At 42.4% G+C, this 21,391-nt stretch overlaps 1 protein-coding gene across 1 annotated transcript in view; it reads right to left on the minus strand.

The window, feature by feature from the left end:
- Positions 1–2,443: 2,443 nt before the first annotated feature.
- GARS1 (glycyl-tRNA synthetase 1) overlaps positions 2,444–21,391 on the minus strand; it is a 39,349-nt gene continuing 20,401 nt past the window's right edge. Inside the window, exons 8-17 of the mRNA XM_080932047.1 lie at positions 20,203–20,352; positions 18,168–18,330; positions 15,505–15,669; positions 12,860–12,968; positions 11,559–11,703; positions 8,130–8,215; positions 6,063–6,172; positions 4,601–4,694; positions 3,884–4,074; positions 2,444–2,705 (exon numbers count right to left, since the gene is read on the minus strand). Of these exons, the coding sequence (XP_080788173.1) occupies positions 2,580–2,705; positions 3,884–4,074; positions 4,601–4,694; positions 6,063–6,172; positions 8,130–8,215; positions 11,559–11,703; positions 12,860–12,968; positions 15,505–15,669; positions 18,168–18,330; positions 20,203–20,352 (1,339 nt within the window). The 3' untranslated portion in view covers positions 2,444–2,579. The remainder of the gene's footprint in view (positions 2,706–3,883; positions 4,075–4,600; positions 4,695–6,062; positions 6,173–8,129; positions 8,216–11,558; positions 11,704–12,859; positions 12,969–15,504; positions 15,670–18,167; positions 18,331–20,202; positions 20,353–21,391) is intronic.

Consider the following 21,391-nt stretch of genomic DNA (forward strand, 5'->3'; position numbering starts at 1 on the left):
AAGAGAGAGAGAATCAGTACTGAGGATGGATGGGTCAGTGGAGCACATAAATTTGCAAGCTTGGTCCAGAATTACAGTCCCTTAAATGTTAAGTTTAGGTTGGATTTTGTCAGTGGAATCCTCCCCACCCCAACACACACACAATTTCATTTTACTTAATCTGTCACTTAATGCACTTGGATGCAAAGCAGTGAGCTTTGATGAGCCCAAAACTGTTTTAATTAGCCTAAATTGTTGTAGTTAGCATAAGCGCTTTACAGCTCATTGTTGGTGATTGAGTTGTAAGCTCTGACAAATGCAGAGGGGGATCTATACTGGCTCCCTTGTGCTGAGTCCAGGGGCCGGGAGCTGGGCTCCTCTTCCTGCCGAGATGGAGGCTGCCTTGAGGGATGGGATGCTGAGAGAGAGAACTGGAAAGTAGATGCTTTGGGCACAGATCTCCCTCTTCCTCTGTGCTCTCTGCTCCTTTCCAACCCAGCAAAGGTGAAGCTCCAGAAAGGCTCTAAGGGAACCTGACCCCTGTGCTCATCCCATTCACTAGAGGAAAGGTCCCCATGAAGTTCAGTCTTAAAGACCCTTGTCAGGAGCTCCGACATCCCAAAGCAAGAAAGTTCCCTAGGGCAACAGTAATAAGTAGCAGCTCTCCTAAGAACTTCCTCAAACACTGACACTCAAAACCCACCCTAGGGAAACTTCCTAATGGGGAAAGGTGGGGCTCAGAACAGAGTATTCTTCAAGTTTGAGGTGTTTCAACACCCAGTCAGGTTGAAGAACCACAACTGGGGGCAATGGAGTTCAGAAAGATGCATTTAGTATGTCCACCTGGGGACAGGAGACAGGAGGCAGGTGAGGCTACAAGGTGCTCCTCTCAGACAAACCCTGCTACGGCTCAGAAACCAGCATCCTGATTTCCAGAGAAGGTATTAATTCCATCCGCATGGCTTAGCACAATTACTGCTCACAGGCAGCCTGATATCCAGGACGTATTGGATAGGCAACAGGAGGTGAATTTTGAGGCAGAACACAATTATTCATTTACTCACTGAATCTTCAATTTTATGTGCATGTTGGCCAAATGTCCCAAACACCTGCTTGAAACAGACTTCCGACAAGGGTGTAGTAATGGTTTTGAAACCTCCCCACCCATTATACCCATGACCATGAAAGCCTGGTCACAACAGGTTTATCCCTCCTGGGGCAGCTTACCAATCACTGAGATTATAGTGGCAATGCCACCCTAAGAAAAGGTATAGGATGAAGGCCTGGTGACCCTGCTCTCATCACCTAGAATTGGAAGCACCACCTCATGCCATCAGCAAGAATCTAATGACCAAGCTGTTTTTCCAACTTGTTAGCAAGTCCCTTTCTGGAATGCCTGTCTATACTTGGTGCTTTGCTACTATGGCTCTCAGGAAACGTTAAGGTGCCAGACATACATTGTACACATAACTCTGTTACACCAGGCCAAGTGTCCTAACCTAAGCCATAAAGAACCCTGCTACTGGGTTGTGATTCATGGAACTAATGAGTCTGAGTCACCTCGGAGGAATAACTTCTGGGCCAGGCTAATCTAACTGTTCAGCTTGCCTATTTGATGCACAGGTTTAAAACAAAAAATGCTTTTAACTCTAAAAAGCCTTAGAGAACATCAAGGTGGGCTTTAAACCAACGTGTATGAGCAGAAACAGTTGAATAGGGTGAAAAATCAATGGCCAGAGCTGTTGTCCATGGTTCTCTCTGGAGAAATCCATCTCGGAGAAGGCATGGTTCTCTGGGGAGGATTGCACACTTGTACCCAGAGGCAGAGCAGAGGAAGAGTGGCCTTGCAGATCACACACCAAATGTAGCTTGTCATGAACTGGTCAAACAGAAGAGAGCTTTAGCTTTGGCTGGATTTCCTTTATGGTGCAAGGTAGGTAAATCCCACAACAGGTTTAACTATCTTCCCTTCCTAGTGAGTTCATCAGTCTGAGCTGATTGTTTTGCTCTGGTGAAACATGCTGTATAGGGAAGTAGGTGGGGAGAAGGGAGGGAGGCTAGTGTATAATGTGAGGTGAGAGATCCCTGAACAATGAGTTCATCTAAAGTAGACTTCATTCTAATTTAGTGACAAATGCTCGCAGAAGTACCAGACACATCACTTGCTCACTACAGATAGCAGACCCGTGCCTGCTGGGAGCTGAGGTGACAACAGAAGCTTACAACCAAAGGGCAGAAGAATTCTTTGGGATGTAAGTGTTCTTAAGTTGGACTGTGGATGTGTAACTCTAAATACACTAAATTGTACACTTAAGATAATCTGTAACATAAAACGACACTCCAACAAAACTGAATTTTAAAAGATGTACCTTGTTAAACACAAGCACATTTAAACAAATGTCTGAGAGAAACATCTTTGCTAAAAAAAATAGAAACACAACAGATGGATTATAAATTTGTTCAGAATTCAATTTTAATTGTAGGGGTAAAATCAAGCAGCCACTGAGGAAAAAAAGGACCCTGGAAGCGGTCACAATGTTATGTGTAGTGGACATGGTGAGTTATTATTAGCACAGGTGCTCACACGTTGCCAACTGCTCTCATTCCTCTGCTGTCTCTTTCTTGCCAGTCTCTTGCCCTTCAAAGAGGGGGTACCTGGCTTCCACATCAGCCCAGGTGATGTTGCCATTGGCCAGATCACGGACCACACTGGGCAATTCAGAGACCTGAGAAAAGACGTCCAAGCATTAGCCAACTTCACATTTGTGAGAAGTACTTGCCCTGAATTCAGGAACCCTTATACACAGTACAGAGAGAAACACCAGCCATGATACACCATACACCATGTATATGATGGCATTCTTTACACTGTGTTTTCTTAATTATGCTCATCCCTCCCAGGCTGAGCCTTTGCTCTCATGTCCACTAAGCCTGCCAGCTCTCCGAAGCTCAGCACTGCCATAAAGCTCCTCATCCAATTCTGTATCAAGTTATTTCACGGCTGTTACATTTAACTCCTGTACTTAATTAAGTCTATGCGGTGTAGCAGAGCCAGCTGACAGTGGCCTCCAGCAGTGGTTTACATAGTCGTAGAAAGCCAGCCTACATAGAGCCTGCTACACCGATCTGCTACCCTTCCCTGCCCCCAGGCTAATGGACAGGAAGGCCTGGGGTAGATTTTGAAGCTCTAGCAAGTTCACAGCAAAGGCTGGTGTTGGCTGACCTGGGACTCACACTGAGATTGCAGCCAATGGGAATGTAGGTACAGAGTGGCCAGGACTGGTGTACAAAGACAGTCAGAAATCCATGATTTATGAAGTAAACTGTCAACCCTTTTAGATAAAAGAAATTTTAATTCTATTTTTCCTTTTATAATTGTACCAAGGTAAATACTAGTAAGTACTCTAAATAAATACCTATTAAAAGTTAACAGCCAGACTCTTCCAGTTCCCCTCCAGCCCCCCACCCCGAACCACGCAGCGACCCTTCTGTGCTTGTCCTGCCCCAGTGTTCTCCGATGGGCTGACACCAAGTTTACACACACATTTTTACGTTTCTATAGAAATATAATGATAAAGATGGCCAAGTCCCCAAAGCTTGCCAATAAAACTATGGCAACAGCCTCACGGGATGACATTTCTCTTGCCTAATAAACAACCAAGTGTAAAAACAAACTGCGGGAAAAGGAGCGAGAGCAATCCAAACAACTATATAATATTAGAGAAATGTTAATGGGTATTTTCAAATTAAACCAAACAGTTCTGGGAATCTGGGCTTTGTCTGATACAAACCGATCATTAATATTACAAAGAAAAAGAACACGAATAAAATATATCAAAGCTGAATTGAAGCCTGGAAGCTGTGAACATGTCTAAGACTAAATGTGTCAGAGAAGGCCAGTCACCTCTGCCCGGATCTGTCTCATAGAGTCTCGGTCCCTCAGAGTTGCAGTGTGGGGGGTCTTGTTCACTGTATCAAAGTCAATGGTGATGCCAAAAGCCACGCCAATCTCATCAGTTCTTGCATAGCGCCTTCCGATAGACCCCGAGGAATCATCTACTTTATGAGACACGCCATTCCTGGTCAGAGCTTCCGCTATTCAAAACAAAGAGAGAGAAGAGTGAAAAACTGCAGTGGCTCTCAGTGCCATCTGAAGGAGACTTCGAAGCTCATAAACACAGAGGACCCCTAGACAAGACAGCAGCGAGTCCTAGTTACACGGATGTTCACTATGTCTCCTGCAGGAGCGGCACAGCTGCACAGGAAGGAGCCCTTATGAGACGCTGATGTGCATCTCTGCCTGCACGGCCCTGAGGGGCTCCTGCAGGGGGCTAGCACTCCTAGGATCCCTCTCAGTGCTATAGATCCTAGGGTACTGCATTCCACTAGGGTTTTGGGAAGAGAATACCAAGGTCAAGAAGAGCAGCAAGGAATCCTTAAGTCTAGCTCCTGACTCACCAATGCTAAGACATCTGAGCAGGGCTGCTGTTATAAATATGAGCACAGGCTAAACCCATTTATTCACAGCCAATCTATGCAATAACTTAAATAAATGACACATTCCGTAAAACTGAGTCTGCACGACTATTTCCACAGAGATTACCCAACTGGATATGCTTACATAATTCCTTGACAAATGGCATAAACTCTTGGTTTTGGCTCAGTGGAAGGACCGAACATTTGAATGGAGCAACCACAGCAGGGAAACTGAAGAACTAGATGATTTTAAAAGAAAGAAATTCAAATGTTAGTTTATAAGCAATTGTTATTGTCCTGAAGCACAAAGTAGTTATCCTCAGTCGGTAACGTAGACCACTTTACTATCAAAATACCAGATCCTCTACCAGCATACAGGGAGTAAATGTTCCAACCTTCCCACGCTGTGCATGAACTCAAAATCAAAGACAGCAGATGTTCTGCAGCAGGCAAGCCAGCTTTCCGCGGGCCATTTTGGGGTGGAAATGAGAGCTGAAGGCAGTTCTTAAATAGTACTTGTACAAAGTTTCACTGGAAGGCAAGAACACACAGCTTGGAAGTGAGTGCATATGTTCCAACGAATCAAGATCGACAAAGTCGATCACAGCATGTTTGAGCAATGCAGAGGCCTACATCACAGGATGTTTGAAACCCAACTTCCTCCTTCAGCCTGTGATAATTCTATTTTACAAAATCAAGCAGAAACTTGCCTTTACAGATTGTTTTTAAAATTTCACTAGAAATGTTTTCATACCAAATTTGTAGGCAAATGGATTAAGTAAGTGGGTGCTAATAATTCAGAAACATTTTTGGCTTCCCACAGCCTAATCAAATTTCTCTTCATGGAGGGACTATGCAATTCATAATAGTGTGACTAATTTATTCTTGTTTAGCCTTTATGAAATGTCTATTAAAGCCCTAGTTATATCAATATTGTTCAATTCAAAGAAACAGCCAAAAGATTTTTTTCTCAAAAATTAAAAATCTTTCTATTAGAAAAGTAACAGGGAAACATGAAGCAAAACTGACTTCTAAGTAACCCCATTAGTTAGGCACACAGTCAGTTCTTGACATGGCTGTGTCTTCATGGTGTGCTGTCTAGGCCAGGTTGGCACTATTTGCCAAATGAAGGACAGCTACTCCCCTATGTCAGGATGAAGATGCAACTTCAGCACAGAGATTAAAAGGGCAATTGTATTAGCTACGTAGTATAATAGTGTGCCAAACTTTCTAGAAGTCGGGCACCAAAAATTCACCAGGTGATTCTTCAACGCTTGATGTTACAAAGAACCGTGGGTTGATATCCATCGTTACATCTGTGTTCAGCTTTGGACTACATGAGACTGTTTCTTTAACCAATAAGATACAGACAAAGCTCTCTTTTCTAGCTAGCCTTTTTGACTACCTTCCTGGAAATCTGCTAGCAGCTACAGGAGTGCTCCTTCCATAGGCAGAGTGAGCTGGCAAAGATAAGGCTCACAAGGTGGAGGAGAGAGTGGAAGTCACAGAGCCACGACACAGGATCATCAAACCTGAGGAAACTAGAGGGGTTTAAAAGCTTTGTATAAACTCCTATGCCTCAACACCTGAATGCCAGGAAAGCTCACCGTTCTCTGTTCATCTCCCTCTCGGACATGGAATGTATGCTCCAATATGGTATACATGATCCTGCCCAGGCCAAAGGAGGGCTCAATTACACTCGGAACAACTTCTTCCACTGCAAACAAGGAGACAATTTAGTAATGCTCTGTCAAGAACCCATGATACAAACTAGAGTCTTCAATTATTCTTGGCACTACAACTGCCCTAAAACTAGATGGGTTGTGATCTCTGTACAGCAGGAAGAATATACTCAGAAGAACTATGTGTTCATAAGAAACACGATACCTTCAAAGGGAAAGTCAAAGAATTTTTAACCTGACTGTTTACATATCATAAACATGAAGCTTGTGTCCTAGAGTGGTCCCCCTAATCAATACCCTACCGCCTGCTCTGCCTTTCTAGAAAGCTAATAGACCTGGAGCTTTCATTAAAGAATTTGTAAAATCAACCACTGGGGACTGGAGAGATAGCTCAGCAGTGAAGGGCAACAGCTGCTTTTTCAGAGGACCCAAGTTTGATTTCCAGCACCCACATGAGGGCTCACAACTGTTCACGACTCCAGTTCCAGGGAATCTGCAGCCCTCTTCTGGTCTCCAGGCACACATGCGGTACATAGACATACATGCAGGCAAACACCCAGACATAAAAACAAACCAAGAAAACAAACAAGCAAACTCAAGTACCTTAAGGCCCAGTGACTCAAGCTTATAATCAGGAGGCTGAGGCAGTTGCTAGAGCAACTTAAAGGTCAGCCCTGGACAACTCAGTAAGACCTAGTGACTACCACTCTGGAGTCAGGACACATCAAAGGTAGAGTCTGCTCAGGGCCCAATACCCTATCAAACACATTCCACAGGGCCCTACAACTCTCCCTATAGGCCACACTCAGGAAATGTACTGGTAACTTACTACAGGGAAAAGAAGCACTATCCTAGGCCTTGGGGAGTTCCTTCTCTATAGGTAATGAGATAACCAGGGCCAACAGTTCAGTTCTAAAGAGGCCATTTCTTTTGTTTGACTGGTTGTTTATAAGACAGGGTTTTTTCTCTATGTAGCCGTGGCTGTCATAGAACTAGCTCTACAGACAAGGCTGGCCTTGAACTCAAGAGATTCACCTGCCTCTGCCTCCCTCTTGAGTGCTGCGATTAAAGTCGAGCATCACCACAGCCAACGAGGCTGCTTCTTTTGTCTATGATAGAGAAGTCATGGTTATCACATGCTTGCAGTCAAAGTGTTTTCCCTTAATGTAAAATGTGCTTGTGTTACAGTCTCTCACTCATCATCCTAAGATTTATCACGCCGGCTGAGCAACCTCTTGTCAGAGACCATAAACACTGCCAGTATAATAAACTGTATCAGTATAAACAAAAAAAAAAAAAAAGAAAGAAAAAGAAAACAGAGACAAAGAAGAGGAGGAGGAGTAAAATTGTGGCTTAGGACACTTGCCTACTTAGCATGAACATGGCCTACCTCAATCCTTAGTACCATAGTGGGAAAATGATACGTTTTAGAAAGATAGGGTGCTTTTTCTCTCCAACCTTTCTAGTATCACCTAAGCAATGGTAAGCAGAGGCTCGGGAGCAGCTGCTGATACACAAGTGCTGCCCAGTGCTGCCCTGCTCCGCCCTGCTCTGCTCCGCCCTGCTCTGCCCTGCTCTGCCCATGCTGGCTCCAGATGACCTGTTCTTAGCCAATAGCTTTTTGGCAGTTTCCAGGAGCCTCTATTCAAAGCCAAGCAACCTTCATGTGTGTTCCAAAATGTACACTGCCTAATTTAAAACCTACCTGACCAAAAAACCCCAACAATGTACAGTAGGGGCACAAAATGCCTCAGTACAAATACTTTTCCTGAAAGTAGCAATGTTTTCAGCGATTTCATCCTATGTGCCTCAGGTTGTAGGAAAGAGACTCGTACTGTTTAGTATGAGCACATCTTTAAAGATGCCAACACTTCCCATGTCCATCAACTGCTTCTCTTCAAATTATAGGTAAAATTAATGCCACAAAACTTTTATTTTTAAAGTTCAGAAATAATGGCTTGTCTTTGTTTCTTTATTATTCTAATAAATTACCATGTAGTGTTTTCTGGAATCTCTTCACGCTGACCATGTCTTTTGTTAACTGAAATGTTTTTCCTTCAGTTTCAATAGTGAATTCCCTATAAACAGAGGGGAGAAAAAGACAAAACACATTAGCAGTAGTTAGAACACATGGCCCTTCACCAGGATGCTGAACCATTCTTCATTTTAAGTGCTAACACAATTCGGTCTTCTCTCCACACGGCAACTCATGAAATGACCACCAAATTAAGTATTTCCCATACATTAGCACCAAACTGTATATCCCAGAGAGGATCTCAAAAAATGTGGCTCATTTTATACAACTCTTTAAGTGACTTGACAGCCAAGTCCTCCGATCTTGAAGATTAAATATAACAACTAAAAGCAAATCAAGAGACAAAAGCAACTATCTTAATCACCTTTGTCCAGAACAGCTCTGCAATAAAATGATGTTTACACACTATCCCAGCAAATATAAACCCTAAGTAAAGTAAGTGAAGATCAATAAACAAGCTCTCTATCGTGTGAATTTAAACATCCTCACCATGGCTGCCACGCACTCATTCCTGAGGCCAGGTAAGGTAAGGTTACCAAGGGCACTCGACAGGGCCTACATTCAGTTCTACTTTCTCCAGTTCGAAAGGCTGCTGTGCATTTCTCTGGCCTGACGGCAGCTCAGGACTAGGAGACAGAGCCCCCTCATGTGGTTGTCTCGAAGACAGTAAGGGCTACTTGTGACCATTACAGTCTGTAGGTGTCTTCCAATCATAATCTCCTGCCTCACCTGGACGGTTTCCACTGGGCTCCTGAGTAACTACTGGTTTGAAGTTTGTGTTTGTGCACAGTTAGCATTAGCAAGAAGATAGCTCTGCTTGAGACTAAACCTGGCACTAGGTCTTGCAGACTCATGACAATCATTAGCAAATGGTATACACACATGTACATGTACGTACACACACACAAACACAAACACACAGCCATCATGGCCTCAAAGTTTCCAGGTCCTTCTCTATGTCCCTGCTCTCAATTACAATTAAGAATTTGCTTTCTATTGCCATAAAGTGTCCCATGCACCCACAGTCTATGATAGGCTTGGGAGGCAACCTTTCAGTGAAAGAGAAGTCCCAAAGTATTTCAGGATCTGCTGGCCCTATGTGGTCTCTTGTATACTGTTTGTTGTTGTTTGGTTGGTTTTGGCTTTGTTTCAGAGGGAGTGACAGTGCTCTTGTTCATCTAACCCATTGCTCTCCACATGGCAGGATTCAGAATTAACAGTATGTGTCTTGTAATTCCTACAGTGTTTGCTGCTCAGTCTGGTGGTTTACTGACTAGAAATCCACAGGAACTGAAGTCACCTAGTTGTCTTTGGCTTTGTGTTTGTGTATCTTACGTTATGTTTTCAGTTGTGTACTATTCAGGAATGACATGGCCTCCTGGGTAACTAAGTACCTTCATCATTATGTCCTTTGTTCACCTAATTTCCATTTCCTGGAGTTTACTTTGATACTAAAATAGGTATGCCAACTTTTGGCATATATACATAATATATGTTAATATGTGATAGATATATAAATATGTTATACATAGGAAATATTCTCTTTTACTTCTAAACCTATTTCTGTATGTTGCAAGTTGCATTTAATGAGGCCTGGAACCTGTGAAGCACTCGAACTGACGGTCGGCGGCTGCTACCCCAGCACGTACATCACTATTTCCGCTAACCACTGACACGGAGGACAGATCTCCCACCTCACTGCTATTTCCTATCCGTTCTTTGCTTGTTTTCCTCTTTTCCAGTCTTCTAGGGGTGTTGCTCTAGCTGTTTTTCCCCAACCGCATTGTGTGCTCTGTGCTTCACTGCGTACTACCACTCCATCTCCTTATCACGGACTCTTACCATTTTACTTCCAAGCATAAATTCCACAACAACGCTTTTGTTCTGACATGCAGAACTGCCCATGCAGGCGTTTATTAAGGTCGGTGGTTGTGTGGAGTACCCTCTTGAGCCCCTGAAATTGGTAGTGCTGGGGTTACAGATGCACTGCACCATGCCCGGCTTGCACACTGGAGTCAGGGGTGGAAACTCACATCCTCATGCTCCACGGAGCCGTCTGCCCAGTGCTCAGCCCGCTGTCTCTCTAAAGACCTTACAACACGATCCATACTCAGCATGCATTTCTTGTGTCCAAAGCTCTGTTCCCCACACTTCATGGAGCTTTGGCTTTGCTTGACACTACTGCTAAGTCTCTCGTGTTTAAACTTTGGTTCTAGACAACTAAAGGCCCTAACCCAATGTTCTGGCTTCTATCATTTTGACAAGAACTCTAAATTACTATATCTTTCTTGTCTGTAATATAATAATTCTTTCTTCCCTCATTGGCTGCTTTAAAGATTTTTCTCTTTATACATGGTTTTTTAGCAATTTGAGTTTTATGTACCATTTCATGATTTGACTTCAGCTTGCCTGGGTTCAGCTTAAATCTGAGTTTCTTCCCGCCACATCATCAGATGACTGTTCTATACACTGTGACTACCACATATGTGTGTGACAATCACACATTTGCTTATCTGTGTGGCACTGTCCCATGGCATCCCAAGCCCCGTACTTTTGATAGTCCATGAATAGCTTCCGAGGCTGCATCCTTAACTTTTATCATCCCTCTGCACTTTTTAATCCACTGTTGCAGTGAGGTACCAGTTGGGATTTGTGTTTATGCTTGCACTTCGGATGACAGTTCATTTCCCTTTATATCCTGCATTACAGACTCATGTGTGTGAATGTCTGCCATATGTGGACAGAGGGGGCCCTGGAGCCAGCAACTCTTTTTGCTGAGCCATCTCTCCAGCCCTTTTACATTCCTGAGCACATGAAACGCTTACAACCAACTGTCTTACTACATGTATGCATTTATTTGTCATGTTTGTTGTTTCTGGGTCTTCCTTTAACTAATTTCCCCCATCAGGACTCACATGGTACTGCTTTTACAGATGAACAAGGAATTTCTATTTCTATAACTTCTACACAAGGATTTTCTATTTCTATAGCTTCTACACTATTTGGTGCTGAATTTTTGTTGTATTTCTTTAAAATGACTCTGTTATTTTTATTTTTATGATTACAGAGTATTCCACACCTCTTATTTAAAAAGTTAGATTAGAAGCTAATCTAACTCAGACAAGTAGTCTCTGGCATGAAAATCACTAGAAAAAAACCTGTTCCTGCTTGTTCTTCTGAGATGCTGGGACTAAACCCAGCAGACTGTCCATAAAGACAATAAAAGATCCTATTTGTTTAAATATATTTCTAGGATAGAATGTCAAATGTCAAAGAAATTCTAAGTTATTTTATACAACTAAGACACAGATAGCACTTACCTGTCAAAAGCCTTCTAGAAACAACTCATCTTGCCCTTGCTCTCAGAGCCTGCAGGAGAAGCTTACCCTTTCTCATTCAGCAGCAGCTCCATCTCTGTAATGTAGCATTCATCACAGGCGCTGAGGTACTCCAGCACTAGCTTTGCATCTTTCTTGTATGCCTTGCCCACAGCTCCCTTGTTTGGCTCAAACTGTACAACGTTAACTGTTTTGTATGAAACAGTCAAGGAATCATGACACATCACAGCTTTAGGATTTTGGAAAATTATCTTGAAACACTCAATCACACCAACTTTAAAGCCACCGCTCAGGCCTGCCAGCATTAGCACCCCAGACTATTTACTCACAAGATGAACTAGGTACACACAAATTCATTCTAACCATCGTTACTAAGGAAAGCAGGAGCTGGGGGTGGTTCTGTCAGTAAGGTGGTTCCCCACAAGCCTGAGGACCCGAGAGCAAAGGCTCAGCATCCACACGAAAACCAAGTGTGGCCGCCCTTGCCTACGATCCCAGCACTGGAAGAGGCAGCAGGCACTCCTCAAGGCTGCTGCTTAACCATTCTTGCTGAGATCGGCGATCTCCATTTTTAGTGAAGGACTATCTCAAAAATACGGTACAGAGTAACCAAGGACGACATTTTATGTGGACATCTGGTTTCACAAACAGATCTACATCCCCCCCTGCCCCCCACATAAATATGTACACATACCACACAGGAAGAAATAATGAATAAATGACTATCATTAACAAAGACTTACAAGGTTACAGTGAAATAAAGGATTTTATCTAATTTGAAATATGTCTCAACCTGTAGCATAAAATCTTCTGGTAATGTCTTGGCCAGTGAAGTGGCTCAGTGTGAAAGGCATTTCCTTCCAAGATGATAAACTGAATGAAATTCCTGAGACCCACATGATGAAACAAGAAAGTTGTTCTCTGACCTCCACACAGGTGTTGCACCAAAGGTACAAACAATCTCAGTACAGGATAGAGAAGCAAACTCCTAATTTAGAGAGATAGTGAGCTATACTACCTTATAATGGCTGTAGGCTTTTATGTGAATAGCACTTACCAGATATCCTGTATCTAGGGGTACGTAGGTACATGTGCGGGAAAAGGCATGTTGGAAACATCTGAAAAAAAAGTAGTACCCAGAAGACATCCTGGGATTCTTCTAAATATGTCTTTTAAGGTCTAATGAATGCTGTGTTCACTATTCCTTAAATAGAGACCAGGAAGGAAGCATGAGGGACACCAACCAACAAGTTTAAACAACCCCAAAGCTCGGCACTCATCCAAAGAACAAGGGACAAACTGGGACTCACACACCTTTAGCCTTAATTTTGAAGTGGCCAGAAAGGATATGGGTTCTTTCAGGGGTTTCTCAGCTACTAGTGGAACTTTGGTGGCTCGAGCATGACAGGAGAGGTCGTAGCAGGAACGGTCGGCACATCCAACAATCTCAATCCAGCCCTAGGGAGACAGAAGCAGCAAACTCACTTACCGCTCACACTGGCTTTGATCATGAAAGCATGTAGATAATAATCCTTCCAAATATTCTAGGATAATAGAATAGTAAAATCTCCAATTGGATTTTGTAAATTATTAAAAAGTGAATAGCTTCATACATAAGTCAGTTAACAGATCTATAAAGTACATAGAGAATTCACACATGAAGTAGTTATATTTTCCAGACTGGCTTACAATGTCATATTACTATCTGATAAATGAATAATCTTCAAGTTGATTATGAAAATTAAACTGGTACCTAACCAAAACCTATAGATTTGGGTCAAATTTGTAGCCAAGACCTAAATGTGGCAGAAATTCCTCCTCCCTTTGGATGACCTGCCATTAAATGGCTAAGTGAACATGGCTGGGCACGGCTGTAAGTCCTGGTGCTCAGTTCACCTGACTGAACAGAATCAAACACAGTAAATGTGGATAAAGGTTCATGACAGAGGAACCAGAGGCGTCAGACTCCATTTCTTTTTAATACTTATGGTATCTAATTAAAATAAATTGTTTCCAATTAACTGACTGCCAGTATCACCCTTCACTCCTACAATGACATCCTAATTTCCGATGTGACAGCATTCGGAGGTGTTTTCAGGAAGTCACTAGATCATGGAGTAAGTGCTCCTCATTAGAGAGCTCAGTGAAGAGCTACCTTGCTCTCTTTCTGTCAGGGGAGAAGAAAAGATGGCAGCTCTTAACCAAACCAGAGCATACCAGATTCTGTTCCTGGACTGCTACCTTCTAGAACTTTGTTGTAATATGTTATAAGAGCATAAATCAAGACACAGCCTTTCAGGTGTACTATGTAAGAAGAAAGTCTGTAAAGCATGAAGTTCAAGGACACAGGCTTGGAGTCAGACAGTTTGGACTCCAACTGGCCTGGGAGAATCTTACCTCTCAGCCCTTGAGCATGCTCGGAAAGAGAGGAGATTGCAGAGGATTGATAAGAAAATAGACAGCACTTAGAGAAGCATGGCTTGTGACAGCTGTGAATGAACAAGGACGTGGATGAAGAGCAGGGCAGGCCAGGGTCGGAATCTCAACTGACACCCTGTGTGCTCTAATGCTACTTTAAAGTTAAACACAATGGGGTGAAAACGAGAAAGGCAATAATTACTCACTACATAAAAAAAATCAAGAAACATTTTTATTGGCTTAATATAAAAATAAGAAAATTTTTAAAAAATCAGGAGAAAGAATGTAATAATGACACCTGAACTCTTAAACTAATTACCATCCATCTGGCGCCTGTGTGGCTGTGTCCTCCTCCAGGTCAAGCAGTCCCTCCTGGAGGGAGCAAGGAGCTCCAGAGGCTCATGAACGCACCGGAACTTAGGATAACCAGGAAGGTGTAACTGCCTGAAGGTGCACACGGAACACCAGTGACCCCGCTTTCCTCAGCTGCTACACTAGTCAGTGGGGCTTTTTGGGACTAAGCTGTCTGAAGGTAACTCATGGACTAGAAAGTAGGTAACCCCAATAAACTCAGTGACCCAACAAGATGAATTTGAAAGAAACTATCTCTTCAGTTTGTCTTTACCCTCTTGGTGGTAAATAAGCATTTCTGTATGATTTCCCAGGAAAGATATACTAAACGAGCTTGCTAAGAACAGATTTTAGTATTTCTAAGTCCACAAAGACAAAAAGAAAACATTCAAGGCAGCATCAGTAACAGCTACTGCAAACCTGTAAGCCCAGCAACTGCTAGAGACATGAGGAAGGTTTAAGGCTAGCCTTGGCTACATAAGTAATTTGAGAATAATGTGGGCTACATGAGATCCTGATTTAAACAAACAAAATCCAAACACTAGAATTATGCATTCTCACACATTTATGCATGCATGTTATCCACAGAAAAATTATCTAGAAACCAGGAATGTTGGAGACCTGCTTAGAATCCTAGTCTCATGGCTTATGCCAGCCTGTGCTAACACAGATGACTGAATTAAAAAACGAGTCCTTTTATAAAAGTAAAACCCAAAGCCTTATGTAACTCAGCTTCTCTCTGTACATAAAGATGCCTCTCCAACATGCAGAGGGAAGAGCCAGGCCCTCAGGCCCCTGGCTCAGGTGCCTCCAGAGACCCTATCTACATATACAAAGAATCAGCTATGTCCTGCTGCTTTTCATTCCTAAACGCTAGGAACTGAGCTTATTTAGAGGAATGAAAGAACATGATGAGGTGACCTAGAGACCTCTGAATTTTATCAAATACAAAGAGAAAGAGACCAGAATCTATCTCCTAAATCAACCAAATAGTTCTCTAAGCTGAAATGTTTTTAGCCCTAGCACTAGTGAAAAGAGGCCAGCCCACCTCTGCTCCACCGAGAAATGCTACAGTACAGATCTGCTCAGGAACAGACACGACTGTGCCACCCCACCATCACCCTTCCCTCCCTACCTAAAGCAGTTCTCTGTCTCCCAGGGGTTTTCCAACACACAGAGACACAGCCAACTGTTACGGTGTGAAGCATCACTGCAGGCTACTCACATAGGAGGTTTTGGACTCAGCATCCCAGCAGTCGCAGGCATAATGAGCCATCTCATTCTCCATATGCTGCCGGAAGCGGAGCTTCTCAGGAGATATTCCAACCTTCGTGAGGTAGAGGTAGATGCGGCCAATAAAATAGCCTAATACTGAGTTGTTAATCACACCCTGAACAAATAAAAGAGCAGCAAGACAAAATGGTACACGTGAATACTTTGGAAGGCTAGAGTACTTTCTGTCTACCTGCGTATTTACCTACTTTATAGTCTACTGAAAACAGGGTACACAGAGTAAACTTCCTTAACATACCCGCAAGGTGATCTTTTTTTTTTTTTTTTTTTTTTAATATTTTTAAATTGTCAAGGTAACAAGCTAATAATGAAGTTATTCACAATATATCTAAAACATTGGGTTCCAACAATTGGGAGGCAGAACCAGGGAGATCTCTGTGTGTTCCAGGCTAGACTGGTCACAGAGTTCCAGGATAGCAGGGACTAAACAGTGAGACTTTCCCTTGAAAAACAACAAAAACAAAAAAAATGTCTAACATACTTGTCCAATGGGCTTAGCCCTATACCATATACTTCCTAAATCTGTCATAAGTAAGCCTAATTTAAATCAACAAACTAAAGAGAGATATATTGAGGTTGTTTTGTTTTTTTTTAATGTATTCTTGCACGTTGAAATTCATCTGCTCCATATAGTACATATCAATTTATAACTTTAGGATTGAACCTTAGAAATTATCTAGCCCTATCTCCCATCACTGCAAGGATCTTGACTAGTTAGTTTTATCAACCTGACACAAACCTAGGTATCCCTGAGAAGGAATCTCAACTGAGCAACTGCTTCCACCATACTGGCCAGGGGAAACTGCTCTAGAAAGCATGGAAGCCCTTGTGCTCACAGATAAGAAAGCTCTAAGGAAGCCAGGACCACTGAACACAGAGGTAGGTTGTCTTTCCAAAGGGAGAGATGTAGAACCTGCTTTCTACCCAGAAGACTGAACAGACAAAAAGTTGGGAACAGACTTGGTTAATAGCCGGGTGACCTTGAGCTATCTGTGTGGCCAGGCCAAACCTGATCCTCCCCCAGACTCTTATCTTGGGCTTCTTTGTCTCAATCCTGTCCCAGACCTTTTTCTTGAGTACATTTTCTCAGTTAATCTTTTTTTTTTTTTTTTTTTTTAGATTTATTTATTTTGAGTACACTGTAGCTGTCTTCATACAAACCAGAAGAGGTCATCAGATCCTATTACAGACGGTTGTGAGCCATGTGTGTGGTTGCTGGAACTTGAACTCAGAACCTCTGGAAGAACAGTCATTGCTCTTAACTGCTGAGCCATCTCTTTAGCCCTTCTCAGTTAATCTTTATGGAAGATGTTACTTGAACATTACAAAGAGTTCCATGTAGTCATATCTTAAGCCTTGTTGTGCATATAGGGCTGGGTTAATTATCACTAGAAAAAAATATTTTTTTTCAAATTGTGGTGTGCTTAAATATGCCTTGTGGTCAACCTCTCAAAGTCTGAACCAATACTGGCTACTGAATCACACCGAGCTAGCTTCTTATCTCCTGAGCAGTTACTCTGCTGGCCATGGTGGACAGAGACCCCTGTAGACTGCTAATTCATATTGGAGGGCCAGTCCCCCACAGGCAATGCCACCCCCGGGAGGTAATCCTAAAGTGTATAGGAATGGTAGCTTAGCAAGCTAAGAGAGACAAGATAGTAAGTAGCAATTCTCTATGGCTTCTGCTTCAAGCTTCTACCCTGGCCTCCCTCGGTGATGGACTATGGCCTATAAGTAAACGTCTAAAATAAACCCCTCCCAAGTTGCTTTGGTTATGACATTTAGCACAATAGATTATTTCTGCAAAGTGGGCGATGCCTCTTATTGTGTACTCTAAAGTTAGAAGGCTAAGTGTTGCTCCATGGAAGTCACTCACTACTGCAAAGCAGATAATGAGGTAAGTATTCACTCATTTCTCCAGGCAGATATTTAAAGAAGCTTAGAAAAAGACAAGATCTATAAACCCATGCTGTGGGCAAACAAATAGAAAGGGCTTGGATCCAGAGTGTTTGCTTTTCCTGGGTAAAATTCTGTCTCTTCCAAAGTTGTGCGAATTGTAAAGTAGGATCAGCTTAATACAGTGCACTTCAAACTAAGACCAATTTTTAAGTGTTCTGCTCAACAATGATTTTTATTTTAAATGTATGTGTGTGGGCAGAGGACAACTTGCAGGAGTTGGTCCTCTCCTTCCACCATGCACGTTCCGGAATCGAACTCAAGTCATGAGACTTCACAGCTGAGCCACATCCCAGGCCTATTTGCTAAGCTTATATTTTTAATGTTAGCATCCTGGCCCAGAATTGGTGGTTCATATAATTTTCTCTATTGATACTAATACCATAAATAAATTCTATATAAAGCAAACACCATGTGGGGACTGGAACTGTAGCTCAGAGCTAGGTTACTTGTTCAGCAAGGACCTATGTTTGCTCATCAGCACCACAAGACAAAAACTGTCAGGGCTGAGAACGTAGTTCATGCACTTGCTTGACCTACAATGCTGCAAAATAAATACACAAAAATGTTGCCAAAGTCAAATATTTCAAATATGACAAGTCCTGCCACTGCTGATTGGTCATCATCTCAATCCGTTACCTGTTCAACAGCATCTCCCAGACGCATCTTCCGAGCAGACTGTCCAGTGACCTGGGCTTTGGCTGAATACAAATAAAGGCAGAGGTCAGCCACGCTCTGGAACTTGGGATGGTCTTTCTCAGTGGGATCTACAAAGTGCTCAATCTCTGCCATTGTGAATTCCCTGAAAGAAAAAAACAAGATAAAAATCTGCATGCTTAACTATACAACTTCGTCAACAAGGCTCCCACTTCCAACTGCTCACTCCTCCAGATAAGTGGCCCAAACCACAGGTTTTTCTTATGACTGGCTTCCTAAGGAAATTATCCAAAGATTTATGGATTAGGTTTTTAAAAAAAAAAAAAAAAATCAGTAACTGGCCAAGGATGCAACTTGTGGTAAAAAGCAAGCTTGGCATGCTCAAGGCCTTGGGTGTGATCCCTAATAACAAAATAACCACAACAATAGAAATAGTAACTCCTCTCAAATATTAATCCTGTCTATACAGCTATACCCAAGTACTGGTTATAAGTAAAAATAACTTTTAAAAGCAGATTAATACGTCCTTTAAAATAGGTCACGTACAAGAGAAACAAGATCCTGAACAGTGACATCCACATAAGATGATTCTGCTTAAAGCAATGGGTCTCTGCATAAATATATACCAAGGCAAGGCACAGACATTTACTTTTCCGAGAATACGAAATTAGAAGTGAACTGAAGTGATTCTCCAGGTTTTAAAGCAGGTTGATTGATGGCGTTTTATAGCTCCAAACAAGTAAATGGCTGATAATGGCACCAAACAGATGGTCTCGTTAGAGTGAGAGGTTCTAAATAAAGCGTTATGCCACGCAAAGGACGCTGGGCACGAACTGAACAAGCCACTATCAAGCTCAGCACATAATGACGGAATAAATATGCACACGGTAATGCTTTCCAAAGACATTTCTCTGAATTGCAATTTAGTAGCTATTACAGGGGAAGGGAGAGTGTTTTAAGTTAATTTTATGAGTCAAAAATCTTTTTAAAAAATGGACACAATCTCACTGGTGTACTCTCACCATTATCAACACAAAATTGCATAGATTGGCCCTAAACACATGAATGTTCTGCCAAAAGCTCTGGGTTTTTAATTTTACTCATTAATGGCACTTTTCCCCTTGGTCCCAGAGCACTAAGTCTTAATTATCTTTCAACAACTATAAAATTCGTCTGTGCACATGAAGATGCAGGTGATGTGTCCTCAGAGAACTTTCACTGGGGTTGACAGGAATCAACTTTTACTGTGCAGAGATGGATTAAGGGTCCTACCCAGAATCCCTGAAATGGCGCTGCCAAAGCCTTCCCATGCATTCTATAGAAAACTTCGTATCAACTGCAGTTAATAAGGTAATAATAATACTATCATTTCAGTACCTACTGAAAGGGTTAAGATTGGGACCTCCAGAGTAACAATTAAAATGCAATGATCTAAAAGGACAGATTGGTTACGAGCTTGCCTTTGGTAATCAGTCCAGGATGGATGTATGGCTACACACCTATTTTTATATGCAATATGCCAGGATACCTCTCACACATGCCTGGACACACCAGGCAGGGCAGGATGTCACACAGGCAGGTGATGAGCTCAGCAGTGTTGACTTGACAATTGCCCTGTGGTGAGCCCCTACGAATGCACAGGCTGCATCTAGGACACACCCTCCAGCAATGCTGCCTGCACAGGACACTCCCCCACTTTGTGACACACACACACACACACACACACACACACACGGGGTGGGGGGGACTGTAACTCCACAGCACTGACAGAAATGCACTGGTTTTTAACATTATGATCAATGTCAAGATCTCTCTACATCCTCAAGAGGTGAGAGCAAAGAAGAAGAATTGGACCAAGCGGGAGCCAGAAGCTATCATCTATGTTATTTCCTTTATAAATCACTAGTCAATCAAAACTGCCACCTTCACCAGAGGTTACACATGGAACAAACTGTGATCAAGGCTAATGCACAAGTGTGTCGGTTTTCATCTCTCACCCAATGCCAACAGTTAATACCTGACTCGGATCAGTCCAGACCGAGGCGAGATCTCATTTCTAAAAGAGTTTCCAATTTGGGCAGCAGCAAAAGGCAATTTCCCTTGGTTAAATTCCAAAAGTCGTTTGAAATTCAGGAAAATTCCCTGTGCAGTTTCTGGTCTCAGATATCTATAAAATAAAATAAACCAGTCTGTTATAATAAGAAAATGTGCTTTCCAATAAAAAAGTCTGTTCTCAAGTAAAGTAACATCTATCTTTTTCATAGCTACGTTATGCTTAAGGCCTAAAATAAAAGATTTTAAAAGGAAGAGATCCTAAGTCATAAACACTCCTATAGAACCATGGGGACAGACTAAGAACTTGGGATGTCCAATGTGCCATCCAAACGGTCCTTATTGCTTCTGAGTGTCACTACGGTAGTTTGAATGAGACTGTCCCCCACTGACTCCCAAGTCTGAATAATGGTACCCAGCTGATAGGACTGTTTGGGGAAGTATTAGAAAGCACTTGCTGGAGGAGCTGTGTCACTGGGTTACACAGACTTGGAGGTTTCAAAAGATCCATGTCATTCCCAGAGTGCTCTCTGCCTCTTGCTTGTGGTTGGAGATGTGAGCTGGAAGCTGTTCCTACCAGCATGCCTTCATTTCACCATCAGGAACCTCATGCAGCTGTATACTTGCTCAGAAGCTGCCTTGGCTGGCTGTCTCTCCCATCTCCCACCCCACTTAACCCTTCCATTCTAGTTTCCCCTTTACCTCTCCAAAGCACTACATTCTACTCCCCCACCCCTGTGACTGCCTAGATTACAGTGTATAATTATCAAAACAAAATACTAACATCCACATATAAGAAAAAACATGTAATATTTGTCCTTTTAATTCTGGGTTTTCACTCAAGATTTTTTTTTTCTGATTCCATCCATTATCCATTTACCTACAGATTTTTTTCTTTTTGGGGGGTGGGGGTGGAGGTGGGGCAGAAGTTAAGAGTTGAAACAGGGTCTCTTTATATAATCCTAGTTGTCCTGGAACTCAGAGATCCACCTGCCTCTGCCTCCCAAGGACTGGGATTAAAGGCCTGTACCTTAATGCCCAGTGAGCTCATTTTTTATAGCAGCTGATTAACATTCCACTGTGTAAATGTAGCAGGTGGAAGATCTACTTGGAGCTGTTTTGTGCAGGGTGATAAATACGAACCTACTTGCATT

The sequence above is a fragment of the Micromys minutus genome, assembly GCF_963924665.1.
Source record: "Micromys minutus genome assembly, chromosome: 18".
Classification (NCBI taxonomy): domain Eukaryota; kingdom Metazoa; phylum Chordata; class Mammalia; order Rodentia; family Muridae; genus Micromys; species Micromys minutus.